General features: G+C 55.7%; 1 protein-coding gene and 1 long non-coding RNA gene across 2 annotated transcripts; one reads left to right on the top strand and one right to left on the bottom strand.

The window, feature by feature from the left end:
• Nucleotides 1-943: 943 nt before the first annotated feature.
• Nucleotides 944-16,534, bottom strand: LOC125330935. Its single transcript, XR_007205764.1, has 2 exons — nucleotides 15,921-16,534; nucleotides 944-6,444 (listed from the first exon to the last, which is right to left on the bottom strand). It is a non-coding gene; the product is annotated as an uncharacterized LOC125330935 (long non-coding RNA).
• Nucleotides 8,225-10,394, top strand: FAM43A (family with sequence similarity 43 member A). The gene has a single exon (XM_048314695.1). It carries the CDS (start codon nucleotides 8,405-8,407, stop codon nucleotides 9,491-9,493), a length of 1,089 nt encoding a protein of 362 aa, XP_048170652.1. The 5' UTR covers nucleotides 8,225-8,404; the 3' UTR covers nucleotides 9,494-10,394.
• Nucleotides 16,535-17,623: the final 1,089 nt, after the last annotated feature.

Below are 17,623 nucleotides of genomic sequence, written 5' to 3'. Positions count from 1 at the left end.
ATCCATCTTTCCATCCCTCCCACCCTGTGGTGGTCAGCATGGACACACATCTCTCTGGCACTCTCCTCCTCAGGCCCGGGTCCAACCCCCTCCCTCTCACAGCCCCACCACTAATGAGCCCGGGGACACAGCTCACTCCCCCCCGAAGGTCGGTGCTGCAGCGGGAGGCCCTGGCAGTGGGGTGACACGCAGGGCTGCCAGCCCCAGCCCAGCCCGTGGCAGTGCTGGCGGCAGCGGGGCCGGTTCCACTCGCTGGTTCGGCCTGGTGCAGATGCTATCAAACCACACCATGTGAAACCCTGCCCAGCAGCCAGCCATGGGGGCAGGGGTTTGTGTGTCCCTGTGCAGAAAGCCACCAGCTCCTGTGGCTGAGGTTGGCCCTGTGCCCTGTAACACACCCAGCCTATTGCAGGTTCCCCTTCCCCAGTGTCCATCATCCCAGTATAGCAAACAGTGCATGCGAGGAATGACAGTGGCAAAGTGGGATCCTGGACGCAGCAGTGGGAGGTATGCTATGAAGTTGCTGACAAAATCTAGCCAGAGTCTGGGCTTCTTTGCCAGACAGAGGACATTGCATGCCCAGCCAGAGAACTACTGAATGGATTTCGGCAGCAGCCATTGTGGCTGATCCGGGTCAAGATGGGAGAGAAGGTTAAATTAATAAACAACTTGACCTGTACTTGCTCACTGAACTGATTTATGAAGCATTTCTCCTTTATGGGTGTTGGGTTAAGGCCAGACAGTTTTCACTATAACTCTGTAATGTGTATCAGTTGTAATCAGAGAATAACCTGTCTAATCCCTGGAAAAAAGAGGCAGGCAAAGCTTAACTTCAGGAGCTGGCTACCAACAGCATCGCAGCATGCACAACTGCCTGGGCAGGAGTGCTCTCTTCTCTCTTCTCTCTTCTCTCTTTTCCCTCTTCTTTCTTTTTTCTTTTTTCTTTTCTCTTGCTCTGTGATGCCTCCCCCTGATAAACACCCATTAGGAAGACACAGTTTTTCTTTTCTTCTTCTTTTCAAAGCTAGCAACTGTATGGCATAAATTTCCCAAGTACGTCTGAACCTCTGCCATGCTCATCCCAGGCTCTGCCACCACCACCAGCCTGGTCTGGCCCCTCCTTTGCTTCCTAAAGGCAAATAAGAGAGATGAAAGGGGACTCAGCAGTCAGCTTTTCATTTAGGTGAGGTGCTTCAATGGAAGGCTGGTGGGCTGCAGACAGCAGGCAGAGATTTAGTAAAATCATTTCTAATCAAGTCATCTTTAATAAAACCATCTCGAGTCTTTATGTGGGCACTGAAGCAGTAATGTAAGTGCTCATTATTGTCTTTCTTTTGTACTTCAGTTAAAAGTTACCTTCCCTTTACAATGCATGATCACCAGCCAGATCAGCCAGCCAGCCTGGCCGATCCCCACACCTCAGGTCTGGCAGCACTTCTAACCCTGCAGCTGAGGCACGTGCAGTGCCATTCCCAGGCTGCCTGACCACAGGCAGAATGCTCAATAATCCCATTGGCACAGCCCTGGCAGCACAGTCTCGGCACCACTGGGGTCTTTGGCTGAGGACTCTGCCAGTACAGAGTGCGGAGCTCGATGGACCTCCATGGGGACACTTGCAGCTGCGTCCAGTGGCATGAACTGGAAACAGACACTCAGGGACAGGCAGAAGTGCTGGTGCAGTGGGAAAAGGAGGCTTGCTCTGCCACCTGCAACCCATCCTGGGGCAGGGAAGTTTGAGGAAAACATGAACAATAAAGATCTCTGAATTTAGATTGGGATGTTTTTCCCACATGTTGCCCTTTTCCCCCCCACCTTTCCCCATTTCCAGACTGAAGTGCTTCAGGGACCAGTTAACTGCAGGTATTTTCTACCACCTCTGTGCGACCTACTTAAGCGATGCCCAAATTGCCCTCATTCTTGCAACAGATACATTTCTGAGCACTTCATAAACACCAAGGAATTGTTTCTGTCTGATGGTGCTAGCAGCACTGCAAGGATCGCTTTGAGCAGAGCAGTGCTGAAGGAGATACAGACTGCGTCATCCAAGTGACAAAAACATCAGAGCTAGAGTAGCAATTGCATATTTCTAATTGCCATGTTTCTCATCCCTCTCCCATTGCTATGCTGTGCCTACCTGAGCAAGACAGGCTGCTACTGGTCTTACCTGACTGTGACAGCCTGCTGCTCCTAGAAGATGTTTATGCATGGCTTAGTCACACACAGTGGAAAGGGACACTGAGGTACAGATGCTGTCCCAAGAGCTGCACAGAGGCAGCTTGGCACCGGAGTGTGCATGCCAACAGCGCAGCCAGGCAAGGAAAGCTTGGAGGAGAGGGGCATGCTGCTGTGAAGTGGGATAAACCTGTTGATTTGCAGCCCATTCCCATATGATGCAGCAGCTACCACAGCATGCAAAATGAACACAATTTTTGCTGCTGGGCTTTGTTTGTACAACTCAGCTCTTTGAGAGGGGTACTTGGGCTGGACTGAGGTGTTCTCCCGGGAGAGAAAGCATCCCTGTGCATCACCAAATCTCTCACCACTCCTTTGAAATCCACTGAGTGCCCAGCACTGCTGGCTCTTTGGAAGGTGGACACAGCTTTGGGAATTCTCACAAAACCATTGCATAGACAAAGTAAAATCTGCTGTCCTTCCAGCACACTGTAATCATTGACTTGGGCTTCTCTCCCAACTTCTTCTGCCTTGGAGCCAAACCACTGCTCCAGTTTTTGATGCAAATCCTGAGAATTATTTAGCAGCAGCAGCTCTTTTTCAAAAGCCAATGATAACAGTGTGTTTTTGCCTAGAGGAAACATCATTCTTTCTGGACAACTTTTCCTCCATTTTCCTTTAAGGCAGCACTGGGAAATCTCAGGACTGTGTCTCTAAAATATTCATGTGATGGCTATTCATTATTCATGTAGGTTCACAATGCTCAATTCAGCGGTACTGCCAGCCTCAGCCTGACAAGCAGACCCATTAAGAAACCCTCCCCACAGCAGCCCTGCAAGAACACCAAGACAATTTTGCTCTGTGCACAACTGCAGCTGCTTGCACCCCCTTCTTTCCAGCTGTACTCCAAAGCAGAGTGGCACTGCAGGAAAAGCAGGAGCTTGTTCTGCAAGCTTCCCCATCTTTTGGTGAAGGTCTTGCTCCTCTTTAGAAAGAGCAGCATGCTGGGGAAACTCAGAAGCAGGGCTGCCTGGCCAAGGCTGAGCCCTGAGAAGGCACCAACCCCGCTGAGGCCCTCGGGCAAGTTTTTTAGACTCTGCTTCTTCCACCAGCCCTATGAAGATAACATCGCCTCCTTGCCTGGCAGGGTGGGGGCAACTTAATTAGAGAGAGCTGCCTGCCTCTTTGAAGGCACAAAGCACGGGATGGGAAACCGATGGGATTTCTCCAGCTCCGTTGTGCCAGCTCTGCCTGGGAAGACTCACCCGCGCTGCCCACTGCTGCCCCTCCACACGGCCCTATGGTGGCAGTCCCCAGAATGGAGCGTTGAGCAGAGGATGCTGCCCCAACACCACCTCTGTGCCCCTTGACTGGCAGCATGGTGCGAGGACGGGTGCCCCGCACCAGCTCACCCAGCAAACCCCCGCCGAGAGTGCCGTGACACCCAAGGGAGGGCTCTGCTCCATGGGACACTGCCTGCCCTTCTAATTACAGCAGCGGGTGCAGGAAGCGCCGGGGCCGCCTGTGCAGGAAGCAGGGTGTGCCGCTCTCGGTGCCTGAAAAACAACCGCAGCAGAGGTGTGCCGATACCACCACGGCCTCGCCGAGCAGCAGAGCCCCGGCCCCAGGGGTGCTCCCGGTCTTGGGCACCCTGAGCAGCACTGGCATCATCCTTGGTGCCCGCAGGGGATCCAGGACTGCCAATGCATGCACCTCCCACAGTCTTCACATGGCCCCAGCATCACCTGTGCTCCCAGCCCCGAGCCCCCGAGCCCTGCCAGGGCACACCCGCTGCAGGATGGGGTGCTGCTCCTCTTCAGAGAGACAGGAGGCAGCAGGGGTGGCATGCGGCTTCCATGAAAGGCTGTTAAGGACCCTTCTCCCTGAGCAGCTCATGCTGTCCCCTGCCCTGCCAACTCGTCTCAGGCTGTCCCCGCTCCTGGTGACAGGCAGCCATCCGCACTTGCTGCTGCCCAGACCTGGATCACGGCTGGCGCGGCTGAGGGCCATGGCACCCTGCCTTCCACCACTGATGGCCTGTGAGGCCCAGGAGCCGCTCAGTCTTTCCGCTTCATGGAAAAACTTGACAGTTCGGCATTTCCTTTGTCCCGGTTTGGAACAAAGAGTCAAAACTATGACATGTTGCATAGTTATAGAAACTCTGAAATACTTTGTTTTGGAACATATTGAAATGCCGCTTGCAGTGTTTCACTTTGACTGTGTCACTTCAGCTGCTGCAACACAAGAAGTTCTATTGCTACCTGGGGGGAGGAAGCCTGACATGTTTTCATACAGTGACAAAATCAGTACATTCCCATGAATTATTTTGGTCTTGTCATATCAACTTTCCCCAGCACCTTTTCCCACCACTCTTCCCAACCAGAGATCCAATTCCAGCTGCTGGCTACAAAAGCCATCCCTGAAGTGGGGCTGCTCCCTGCAGGGTTTCACCCTCTGCCATCAGACAGACCCTGGCATCTCCCCACACTCCACAGAGCGGCCAGCATGGGCAACCTGGCAGTTCCCTCCAACAGAGGTGTTGGGCAGCCACTGCCTGTCTGTGCCCCAGAGACACCGTGCACTCCAGAACCTATGGGCTCGTGGTGGGGTGTGACCATGGGCTGCAGTGCAGACTGGAGTGGCCAGGGCAGGAGAGGGATGGAGTGGGGCAGGGAGTGGGGTCTGCCGAGGGCCAAGTGCAGCACTCACCGTGCTGCCGGCTCTGGGCCGCAGGGCAGAGATGGTATCTTACAGATTTTCCCACGCCTCACTCAGGATTTCCATGCGTGCACGCAGGGAGGTGATGCTCAGTAGCTGCTGGGATATTGCATAAATAGAGAACAGGCTGCTGCACTCCCTCCAGGCTACAGCACTGTGCAGATAAGCCCCCAGCATGCAAGTCCTACACATCACGGGTGCTGCCGGCCTTGCAGGCCAGGAGGGAGCCTCGTGCTCACTGGGAACCAGGCAGCATGCACTGGCCCCACAGGGCAGGCTCCCCTCACTGTGCCTCAGCTTCTCCTCTCGGCAATGAAATACAGACATCCAACACCACAGGAACAGCCTCAAGCATGGAGCAGGTGCCCCAAACTTTACTGGGCTGCTCCCTTCTGCCAGACTTCACCCAAAGGCTGTGGCACAGCTCCTCAGCCCAGCACAGGACTCAGAGCATTTTGTGCGGGAATTGCCATCACAGACCACCATGATTTGCAATGTGCTCTTCAGCTGCTGAGGCATGTGGCATAGAATTCAAGCAGTTGCCACACAGCAGGGAAGACATGGTCCTGAACTAACCAGGCCCATTAATGAAGCAAAGAAAGCTACAATGGTCTGGCACACCAACTGGCGAGCAAGCATGGCGAGGAACTGAACCAAGACAGATTCCATTCTCAAGCAGGGATGTGACCACAAGACACCTTCCCTGCTGCTGCACTTCCAAGTGGTATGGAGGCAGGTGTTCTGGGGTGCTGCTGCTCCCTAGATACCATCTGGATCCCCCAGCGGGTCTCTGAGATGCTGATAAGGAAACCTCTACCCTGAGAATGCAATCCAGAAATGGCAGTGCTTCTGCCTTGGGACTGGGGAGGCCATGAGGAGGACAAAGGGGTCAGATCTCCTCCTCACATTACACACCACTGGAGTTTGCAGACAAATATGCCCAAGGGCTGTTGGAGAGCCATGGGGCTCAGCAGCCTGCATGAGCCATGCTGTGAAAACTTAAAGTCTACATTCCTTATCACAGATCACTTCAATCGGGATGGCAGAGCCCAGCTTGACTCTGAAAACACCTCTGTGGGCATCGTTATCAGAAGTGTCTGTGTACCAGCACCAGCCCCCTGCTCTAACGTCCCTCCAGAGGCAGCACTGCAGGAAGGTGTGTGGGCCTCCTTGCTTGCTCCATCCCACCCAGAGCAAACACCTGCCTGCCGAGCCGCCAGCCCAATACCCAGAACAGGCTCCTCTGCCCACAGCTGGAGGCAGGCAGGGTTTTGGCAAAGCAACTCCCTCATATGGAGAGACTGCTGTGCCCACGCGTCTCAAAGGAGCAGACAGGGTTGCTCTCGGCCTTGCAGCTCACAGGCACTGCTCAGGCAGGTGGCAGCCACTGAGCACGGGGCAGGCGTGGATCTGAGGAGCTGTGGTTCAGCAGGACACCTTGAGGGAGAGGAGGCAGATCTTCAGGACTGCAGGAGTGCCACACCATGTGTGGGTGTCAGATGTCACCTCAAGCCATTGGATTTGTTTTATTTAAGCAGCGTTTTCTGTTTTCACCTTCCAAGACAAAAGAAGACAAAAGAAGAGCACATTGAATGCTACTTGGAGATAAATCAGCTGTACAAACCAAAGTCCTTCTCCCTGCCATGCAGTGGGATGGCAGGAGCTGTCTGCCACAGGCTGCAGCATAGCACATAGTCCCTCCTGCCCCCCACACCAACAGCAGCATGGGGGCTCCCAGTGGGCGCCCAGCACCCAGTCTGCATCAGGGCTGAGAGCAGAGTTCCCCCACTGCAGCTGCTCCTGGGCATTGCGTCCGGGGCAGACCTCAGCCCCTCACCTGCCCTCCTGTGAGGTCTCAGTGGGGTTTTCCCAAAGAGACAGAGGGCTTGGTTCAGCATGGTGCCGAGCCCAAATGTGCATCCCAGTGGGTGTTGGGCTTCACGCAGAGGGACCTGGCTGGTTTGTCCCAGCCCTGGCCGTGCCACAGGTTGTGTGCACTGACTGGTGTGCACCCAGCCCATGCAGCTCTCCAACTGAAGTTTTCTCATTGGAAAATGGGAGCATTAACACATTCACTTCTCAGGGCAAGCTACAGCCTTCCTAACACTGTCAAAGTGCTGTGTTAGAGCTGCTGAAGACAGGAAATGCAGCATGTTACTGACCCACACCTACCACTGGCCTCTGGAAACCATGGCTGCATCCAGGCGTCCCCTGGTACCAACTGTGGCGGAGCAGTCTCAAGGGATGGTGCTGACCACGCTGCCCTCCAGTGGGGGGGATTTTGGAAATACAAGCAAGTGGGCAAGTGCTTTTTAATAGTTTGATGATGATCACTGTGGTTACTTGCAATTCCCAAGCAATCTGCTAGATGGCATGATGTAATAATAGTAACAACAACAACAACGATAATTATCTACTGGTTTAATTGATCCAAATTCTAGAAATGATTTGTCAAATAATTCAGGCAGGTGTTCACATATTTTACTGCACGAGTACGTACTGTCCCACTTTTGTCGAACATTTATCCAAACCCCGATGAAGTGCCATTATCTGCAGCACTGGAATTTCTGTTCTTTCTGGCAATGATATGATACATGACACAAGAAGCTATAGTAACTAACAACACAGAGACCAACTTTCTCATTATGTCTGTGAGTGTACTCAGCAACAAGAAATTACAAGACAACTTCTTGTTCTTCGGCTGCTGCATATAAATATGGAGCAAAGGATTACTCATACATAATAACTAGTATTTGCTGCAGGCCCTTCATCTCTCAGGGCCGGACTAACCAAACCAAAGGAAAGATCATGTTGCAAGAGCGGGACTTGTCCATGGCACACCCTGGCCGGGCAGGCAGCTGAGGCTGGGGCTCTCCCGGCCGTGGGATCTCCCAGAGAATATGGTCCCGCAGTGGCCTTGGGATTTTTATCGGTTTAAGGGGGTTTTGGGCAGACGGATCCCGGGCGGTGCCCTCTCCATTCTCCCCGCCGGTGCTGACGAAAGCTGCAGGAGAGCGCTACGGCACCCACCCTCCGAATGTGGCCGTGGGGAGCGCCGTGGGGCGCACGGGGGTCCCCGCGCTTCCGCGCCAGCGCCGGCACCGGCGGGTGTGCCCCGCTGGGGGCCGCGCTCCGCTGCGAACGGGGAGGGGACAGTGGCTGCCCGGCCGGGCTGGCACCGCCCCGTGCCCGCCCCGTGCCCGCCCCACGGCGCGGCGGGGCCGGGGCCGGGGCCGGGGCGCCGCGGCGGGCGGCGCAGAGCGGCGGCGGCGGGCGGGCGGCGAGCAGCGAGCCGCCGGCTCGGCGGGCCCGGGCAGCGGGCGCTCCGCCCTCGGTGCGCGGGGCCTCCCCTCTCCGCGCCCGCGGAGCGCGGCGCCCGCCTATATCTACGGCCGCGGCGGCCCGGCGCCCGCAAGGATGTGAGGCGGGCGGGCAGCCCAGCCGCCGCCGCCGTGGCATGCCCCCCCGCGCCCGGAGCCGTCGGCGCGGCGCCTAGCCGCGGCTCCGCGGGGCCATGCTGCCCTGGAAGCGGAGCAAGGTGGAGCTGGCGGCGGGCGAGGCGCGGCGGCAGAGCAAGCCCAAGGGGTACGCGGTGAGCGTGCACTACTCGGCGCTCACCTCGCTGGCCCGCGCCTGCCCCGAGAGCGCCCTGCACCGCGTGGGCAGCATGTTCCGCTCCAAGCGGCGGAAATTCCGCGTCACCAGCGAAGACCCCACGTACACTGTCCTCTACCTGGGCAACGCCACCACCATCCAGTCCAAAGGTGAGGGCTGCACCGACCTGGCCGTCTGCAAGATTTGGAGCAAGAGCGAGGCGGGCCGGCAGGGCACCAAGATGAAGCTGACCATCAGCGCACAGGGCATCCGCATGGCCCACGCCGAGGACAAGGGGCTGCGCCGGCCCGGTCACCTCTACTTGCTGCACCGGGTCACCTACTGCGTGGCCGACCCGCGCCTGCCCCGTGTCTTCGCCTGGATCTACCGCCACGAGCTGAAGCACAAGGCGGTGATGCTGCGCTGCCACGCCGTGCTGGTCTCCAAGCCTGAGAAGGCGAAGGCCATGGCCCTGCTGCTCTACCAGACTTCGGCCACGGCACTGGCGGAGTTCCGCCGGCTGAAGAAGCGGGACGACGCGCGGCACCAGCAGCAGCAGCTGGTGGGCGAGCAGAGCATCCCGCTGGTGCCGCTGCGCAAGCTGCTCAACGGGCAGTGCTGCTACAAGCCGCCGGTGGAGCGGAGCCGCAGCGCGCCCAAGCTGGGCTCCATCACGGAGGACCTACTGGGCGAGGAGCAGGAAGAGCGGGCCATGCACTGCGACTGCGAAGACATCCTGGAAGCGCTGGGCGAGCCCGAGGGAGAGCTGCTGCGCCCCGGCAGCGGCCGCGGCGAGAGCCCAGAGCTGGGCCAGCTCCTCCGCGACCTGGGCGAGCTCAGCCTGGGCAACGACCTGCGCTCGCTGCGCGCCGACCTGCGCGTCCGCCGCCTGCTTTCCGGGGAGAGCACGGGCAGCGAGTCCTCCCTGGAGAGCGGCGGCACGGACGGGGCCGCCCCGCCCGGTAGCGACGCCGAGCAGCCGCCCCCCGGAGACCCCGAGACCGGCTGAGCACTCGAGCCCTTTCGGGCGTGCGGGGTGCCGCCGAGGCGCACCGGGTGCCCTCCGGGAATGCACGGCCCTGCCGGGGCATACCGATTCCTTCTGACCCCTCCTGGAGTTCTCGGTCCCTGCCGGGCGTGCACGGCCCCAGCGGGGCGTACCGGGTACCCTCCGGGAATGCACGGTCCCTTCCGGGCGTGAGCGGCGCCGCAGGGGCGCACCGGGTTCCCTCCGGGAATGCGCGGCCCCGCCGGGTCGCACCGGGTTCCTTCCGGCCTCTCCTGGAATGCACGGTTCCTTCCGGGCGTGCACGGCCCCACCGGGGCGCACCGGACCCTCCGGCCCCGCCGGTTCCCCGCGGTGCCCTCGCGTCCCGCAGCATCCCGGGGAGCGGCCGCCACTCCCGTGCCGGTGCCGGTGGCTGCCGGAGCCGGGCCCCAACTCGCCGTGGCCCGAGGAGGGGAGGCGGCCGCGGGCTGTTTACCTCCGGCTCAGCCCTTGAAGATCTGCCAAATTCCTGGAATAGCTTTCCCCGGGGAGGGCGGCGGGAGGGAGGTGTTGCGCCTTGTTTACAGTCAGAAATCTCACATCCGAGAGGGCCCCCCGCTGTTTTCTCCATTAAAGTCACTCCATCGTGCTGTCGTGTCCGAGAGGTTTGCACTGTTGTGAAGTTGGGGTTTTATTTTTATTATTATTTTAAAGTTAGACCTTTTTTTTGGGCCTCGGTCCTGTCCCCAGTCTCAATGCTCTAGATCTTTTGCTGTGCAAAAGAAGACTACTTGTGGCTGTTCACCTGTACATAGGGAAATGTATGCAAATACATTTTGTTATTTTTAAGAACACCACCATTGCGATCTCCTCTGTTTGCACATATGTGAAGAAAATAAAGATAATGGTAACTTAAAAGAAACTGGGGTCACTGTGGCAATTTGGCCTCTGTGTGTGGATTCCTGTAAGGAGTTGGGGGGGAGAGATCCCTTGGGATGCGTTGTAGGTGGTTTCAAGCATCAAGCGTGATTCCCAAGCTGGCTGGGAATGTTACATTACGGGGAAACACACTGGGCGCTTAAGGACTCTTACAAGACACAGGGATGAGGTTTTCTCTCTGCAGCCTCTAACCATGGGCAGGAAAGTGCGAGAAACCTCGTCAGGGTACTCTGGCTGGGTCCTAGTCTGAGGAAACCAAACTGTGGGGCCCTGAGGCTTCCCTGGGGTGATCTGTCCCTCGCCTGGGCACTGGGGATACTGCACAGCTCTCATGTCGTCTGCATCCAGGTGCTGCAGCTGGTCCCTCGCTGCTCACAGTGCCAGCCTGAGACAATTTCATAACCTCACCCAGGGTAAGCAGCGAAGTTGATTAGCCACGGGACTGCCGCGGTATTTTTAGCTGTAAATCTGTTTGTAAGTGGCAGGCTCCCAGGGCAGGAGAGATGTTCCGGTTTCATTTGTCCCCAAGTGGAGGTATCAATTAAGAGATAATTAATCTGGCATTTCTGATGTCTAAATGTTTTCCTCTGTGCCTGTGCTGCAATCGGTGAAGTCGCAGGAATGTCAATGAAGAGCCCAACCAGCTGCCAGGGCCAGGCCACACTCCTTGTGCAAGGAGTCCGCCTCGGAACTTGTAAATACCTCATTAAAACCCATTGCAAAATCTGCCACCCCGCCAGCGAGACTATTGTCTCAGTATGAGTCAGTCAGAGGAGGGAGGTACAGTGGTGTGGCTTTCATGGGAAGGGGTAATCGGGAGAGGGAGGAATCCCCTCAGAATGGGCACCTTCGTGCTCAGGTGACAGTCTGCCTGTGACGGGCAGCGAGATGCAGCAGGTGATGGTGGCCACTGCTGGATTTGAGCGCGCTCAGGCTGGCACTGCTGAGACACACCTTGCTAAAGAAATAGTGTCTTGCTGCTTTTTCTCAGGCAAAGCTCCCTTTGCCTTTCCCGGGGAGGGAAGGGTCATGAAGGGGAAATGAAACACCAGGGAGAGCTAATCCCAAAGTGCTTTCCCCAAGATGGGGCTTGCCAGACTGCCTGGCTGGCAGCAGGGAACGTTCAGGGCCCTGGGCTGAGGTGAATGCCCCAGGTCTATGCCCAGCTCTCTCCCGGGGCAGAGGGAGCAGGCAGTGCTTGGAGCAGGGAGCAATACAGCACCTGGGGAGCAGAGCCGGCACGCCAGGGGAGTCACGGGGGTTAGTTAACAACCCCGCTTGTTGAATGACCTGGTGGTGTTTGCTTTACATCCTCCGTGTGTGCTTAAAAGTGGTTAATGGCCTTAGCTTAGTCAATGCCTTTCCTCTCTCCAGAAGAGCCATCATGTCTGCAACAGTGAGAAAAGGTTTTTATCACACGACAGAGCTTAAAAGCACAATTCCCTGAACAGCAGCAGCAGCAGCAGCAGCTAGGGCCTGAAGTATTTCCCCTTGAAGCCATTAGCAGGGCTACTGTGCAGTTTCCTTAGAGGCCTGTATAGATCATTAGCTGTAGTCCAAATCCCTTTGTGCCTGGGATATTTTGGTACTAGAACTGTAGAAAAAAATGTGATATGTATGTGTGCAGTGCTGGTGTGAGGTTATTCATGTGTGCTTAGCTGCCCTGCCCCTCCCCATAGCAGCATGCCTGGGTCTGCAAATGAGAACAAGTGCATGTGAGGAGAAAAAAGTAATTTTATTTTCCACACAGCAAGTTTGAAGTACCATCTTCCTAGAAAAAGGAGAGGAGGAGAGAGCGAGAACTTCTCTCCAACAGATTTGAGTAAAAGGCTGAGCTGCTGCTGTTTTTTCCTTTTAAACAAGTAGCTGCTTGCTAAGCTGAAAAGCCTGCTGCCGGCTGATGGGCTTGTGTGGGGAGGTGCAGCAGGGCTTTGGGAAAGGCCTGCCCCCATGCCTAGAGGACAAACTGCTCTATGGTCTCTGCTCAGTGACAGGGCTGCTGCCAGCCCCTGTGCCAGGGCTGCTGCCCGCTGATAGTGTCCCACCGAGTGTGGCACAGCCCTTGCTCGGGCTGTTGGCAGAGACACGTTCCCTGTCGACCAGGCTCCATCCATCAGCACTAACTCAGCCTTACAGCTGGGGATGGTGAATCAGCCCCTGATGCAGTGGAGGCGTGAGGGCTGCGCAAAGAGCAGCACAGGCTCTGAAACTGCTCCCCAACAGCCGGCAGCCCCATCCCACTGCTGCTTTCCCGGGGACAGGCAGGCAAAGGGAGAGCAAAGGCAGCCTGGTAGCTCTGCCAGTAGGTTTGAACTGTGTGGGAAGAAGTCAAATGCAGGAACAGATGTTTGCAGAATTACATGTGAAGCCCTGCTATCTGCCCCTGGTGCAAACCACTGCCCTGCCTGGGCTTGGTGGGCCAGCCAAGGAGGTTTCCAGCACAGCAGGGTTGAACGCTGAGCTTCACACATCTCTGACCTAGCAGGCAGTGTGGGATGAATTGGCCAGAAAATACCTATAACAAACATCACAACACCAGGAAAAGCAGTGATCCTGCTCTGAACCTGACACATGGGGCTGATGCTTTGGCAAGTCAGGTGCTGCACCAGGTGCCTGAGGTTCCCCGAGCGTGTTATGGCTAAATAGAGCATGTGATTATTCCAGGCAACAATGATGGCTCCCAGAATATGAAGAGATTAAGGAGAAAAGAGCCTTTTTTGCTAATACTATTTATTGACTGTGTATTTGCTGTTGTACTACAGATTTTCTCCTGAAAATGAGGCTGAGGGGGGGGGCCACACAAATCTGGAAGTGTTGGCAGGATGCCATGTACAACTTCTTGTTTTTCTCTGCCCTTAGCCTGCCCTTCTCCCATCCTTAGGTCTTCCTCATCCACAACAGGAAAAAATATCATGTGCAACCAGAAAAATTACCCAGTGGTCAAGTGGAATGAGCCAAGTCATGAAATGACTTTTAGCCTAGACTGTAGTACTGATTTAGATTCAGAATTATTTGCAGTTTAGTTTGGAGATGTGCCTTGCACAGGATACATCCAGTTTGCCTGACCAGGGGTGATGATGTGGGAACTGCTGGCTGAGGGGCTGTTTTGGACTCCTGGATGTGAAATCTGCTTGAATGGCACCAGGTTAGTGGTGAAAACCTTTTCCTTTTTGGGGGCTACAGGCAATACTTAGTATTGAGTACAACCTTGGGACAATTCCAAGTCACCTTCAGCACACACACTGTGATTCACAGAGAAGCAGGAAGACGTCAGGATTTCCTCCTCGGCGGTGTGTTGGAGAAGAGTAGCTGACCTGTCCCACTGCTGTTAGTCTTTCCCAAGGCATCACAAGTGTCCCATTGCCCAATTCTTGGCCATCACACCAAACCCTTTATTATTCAGCGGGGAAAAAATCCCCAATTTCAGCCTGCAAGGAAGGCACAGGGCTGGCAACCTATCATCAAACTGTCCAAGGGGTTGTGGGTGACAGCACTGCACAGCCCTTGGTTTTCTTGGGTGAGGGTGGGCAGGGTCCCACTGATGATGAAAAAAACTTGTGTGCTGCAAGCATGGTGCAGTGCCAGCCAGCTATGCCTCACCTCCTGCTTCTCCTGGAGCTGGGAAGAAAAAAACCCTGCATTTCCAAGGTCGGCAGCAGCCCCAGCTCCCGCAGAGCTCATGTGCTATGAAGGCGTGTCCCCCTCCTCACCCCAGCCGCTGGTAGCAGCAGGGGCTATTTTCCCCAGCAGCTGGAAGGAGATGATGTGCAAGGACAGGAATGTGAGGGCAGGCAGCCAGGGCAGCACAGGGACAGCGTGGGGTCCCAGAGGCCAGGCCAGGTCGGTTCATCCGCGGGGCTCAAAGAGCCCCATGGAGGAACTGAACTGATCTGGCCTCTGAGGTCCTGCTTCTCTCCACATTTCCATCACCCACCCCAGGCACCTCCAGCTTGCTGCCTGGTGCCTTGGAGGGGTCTGAGTCTTGGTGAATGCCTGGCAAGGTGTGCATTAACTGGAGGGAGCAGAATTGTCTGCTGCTACAGCCCAGCAGGAAATCAAAGCTATGCATTCAGAAAACCATGACATTCCCCCTTGCCGGTGGGGGCTCTGCCTGGCGGGAGGGCTGAGCACTACGAAAACACTTGGAGAAACAGTTATATAATGAAGGACAAGGTCCCAATCCAGCCCTTGGCTCAACAAGGCAGCTCTGCAAGGAGCTGAGCTCCAGGCTGCAGCTGCCCAGCACCCTCCAAGATCCAACCCTGGTCACTGCAGTCCATGCTGCTGCTGAGGGCTGGAGGTGGAGGAAAGGCTGCAGAATGCTTTTTCCCAAGCGGGGTGATGTTCTGCTTGCTCAGACTTGGTAAGCCAGAGCACAGCTCCCATGTGTGGGTTTAGATCAAGCCCCTGTGATGGTAGGAACTGGGCGAGGTCTGGGACAGGATAGCCCAGGACTGGTGAAGGTCAGGGTCTGCTAGCTGCAGGCATCTAGGCTTTCATGCCACTGTCCAGATGTCTTGGACCCAGTGGTGGCGCATCGTGGTATACATCATCTGTCCCTATGCCCCAAAACAGGGGCATATGTCCTCAAACATATGTCCTCAGCTCGGTGGGAAGGATCCTGGAGAACTAGTCACAGTAAAGGGCTTTGCCTATAGAGCTCCTCCCTTACTGTCCTGCTCCAAAATGGGAAGCAGCTGGGCAATCTGCCTCCCGCAGCTGGTCCTGCTGCCACCCCACAAAGAGGGGTGACATGCTCGGTGTCGCATATGGGTCTGGAAATCCCTGCTGCTCTGGCACAGGCAAGCAAGGGGGGACACAAGGAAAAGGCTCTGGGATGGAATTCATCACTCTTCCCGCAGCACCGTGAAGTTGCACGCGGTCTGCTCGGACCCATGAACAAGCTGAACTGTGACATTAATTAGAGCTGACAGTGTTCCTGGAGGGAGCTGGCAGAGCAGCAGCACCAAAGCTGCTGCTGCTGGGTCTGTGTGCTGAGCCAGGCCCTGCACCAGGCTGGCCTGGCTGTGCCATGGCCCTTGAGTCTTGCCACAGTGGGATCTGTGCTCACTCCAGCTCCAAAGATTACGGTGGGAGGTACACTCTCAGCCCCAAGGGACAGGAGAGGCAGTGCCCAAATCCAGCCCTGCTGAGCATTGCTCTGCCCTTTTCAGGCAGCCCAGACTGCAGCTGGGCACTGCCTTTCCCAGTCCTGCACACTTCCCTCTGGCTCTCCTCTCTTATTGTGGCTCTTTGCCCCCAAAGTGCTCAGCCCTCAGCATCACTATTTCTCACATAGCTCTTTTCCCATCCCAATTTGCTGCTGAGTAGGAACTGCCATGTGCTGCTGTTTCACAAATGCCATTGAACTGGAACACAGTGCAGGCAGGGAACAGTTAAGGGAGTTAGGATGAAAAGTTGATATAAATAATTTGGTAGCTCCTGTAGGAAGATTGCAATTTAGCTTAATTATCATAATTACATTTTCAATCTCTCTGCTAATACTTACGAAACAATAGAGTCAAGTGTGAATGCAGATGCCTGCATTTCCTACCAGTGACTTCTCATTCTGCTGCTTGAAACAGGTCCATGGGGATGCTGAACCAGGCATCAGAGATGGCAGGTAGGGAGGTGGTATTTCCCCAGCACCTTGTTTTGGGCATTGGGATGCCTCATTCCCCTCTGGCTGGCACAGGGATTTTAACTTCAGCTCCAGGATCAGCAATATGGTTGTCTGAAACCCACTTTGGTGTGGCATCATCTCTTCTGCTGGAAGTGGAGGAAAATAGTCTGGAAATATTTCTTTCTGAGCAGGGACACCTGCACTTTCTCTACCCAAGCTATGGTCGATGACCCCCAGAGGCAGCTCTATCCGTGTCCGTGGTGGCCCAGGAGATGAGACCAGCGCAAGCGGAGAGCCAGGTCTAGACAGCTACTGGCAGGAACGTTCATTTGCAGTAGCTTGTCAAAGCTGAGTGTTAGCAATAATGACTTCTGAATATGGCCAAGACCATGTTTGCCCTGCAGCCTGCTCCTGCCTTTTCTCACCTGGGAAGAAATGGATGCTTCTCAGCAGCAGAGGCAGGTCCTGGGGTCTGTGCCCTGCCCACTGCCTTCTCTGGGGTTCCAGGAGAGCCTGACCAGAAGGTGCCTTGCCAGGGCCCCGGCAGCAACAGGCACCATGGCCAGGAGGAAAATGAGCAAGGGGAGGGTGCAGCCACAGAGAGCAGAGTATGTGCTGCCTCCCATCATGCACAGATGCCTGAGGAGCACCCAGGGCCATGGCAAGTCCTTCCCCATCCCACCATTTGCCTTCATTTGAGATGTAGCACACAACACACAGGTCTCTGCCCTGCTCTGCCCTTGGCTCAGCAGCAGCAATTCCACCCCATATCCCAGTGTCCCCCCAGGCATCCCCAATACTGTCACACTGATCAGAGCAGGGCTGGGGCAGGTCTATGAGCTTGGGCTCCCTCAGGGCAGTCTGCTGCTATCCTTGCAGGTGACACTGTGTCCTGTCCTGCTTCCCACCTGCCACAATGCTCTGGCAAGTTGCAGGATGAGAACTGAGCTGCTTATCTTTAGTGCTGCTCTGATCTAATTTTACTTTCTTAAGCAATGCCCAGGCTTTAGAGAGCATCTTGTAATGGAAAGTCTCTGCATGGCAAGGAGGGGATCCCTGCACTAATACAGCAGTTATCCCACATGTACCAGTACAGCAGTTATCCCACACACCAGTGCAGCAGTTATCCCACACACCAGTGCAGCAGTTATCCCACATGCACCAATGCAGCAGTTATCCCACACCAGTGCAGCAGTTATCCCACACCCCAGTGCAGCAGTTATCCCACACACCAGTACAGCAGTTATCCCACCCCAGTACAGCAGTTATCCCACACCAGTGCAGCAGTTATCCCACACACCAGTACAGCAGTTATCCCACACCAGTGCAGCAGTTATCCCACACACCATTGCAGCAGTTATCCCACACACCATTGCAGCAGTTATCCCACACCATTGCAGCAGTTATCCCACACCAGTGCAGCAGTTATCCCACACACCATTGCAGCAGTTATCCCACACACCATTGCAGCAGTTATCCCACACCAGTGCAGCAGTTATCCCACACCAGTGCAGCAGTTATCCCACACACCAGTGCAGCAGTTATCCCACACCAGTGCAGCAGTTATCCCACACACCAGTGCAGCAGTT

Source organism: Corvus hawaiiensis, chromosome 10 (genome assembly GCF_020740725.1).
Source record: "Corvus hawaiiensis isolate bCorHaw1 chromosome 10, bCorHaw1.pri.cur, whole genome shotgun sequence".
In the NCBI taxonomy this organism is placed as follows: domain Eukaryota; kingdom Metazoa; phylum Chordata; class Aves; order Passeriformes; family Corvidae; genus Corvus; species Corvus hawaiiensis.
The sequence above is the reverse complement of the archived record's forward strand: the minus strand, read 5'-3'. Positions and strand labels throughout refer to the sequence as shown.

What these genes read in the sequence shown, in the direction of transcription:
- FAM43A (XM_048314695.1), top strand. Translation starts at nt 8,405, where the DNA reads ATGCTGCCCTGGAAGCGGAGCAAGGTGGAGCTGGCGGCGGGCGAGGCG.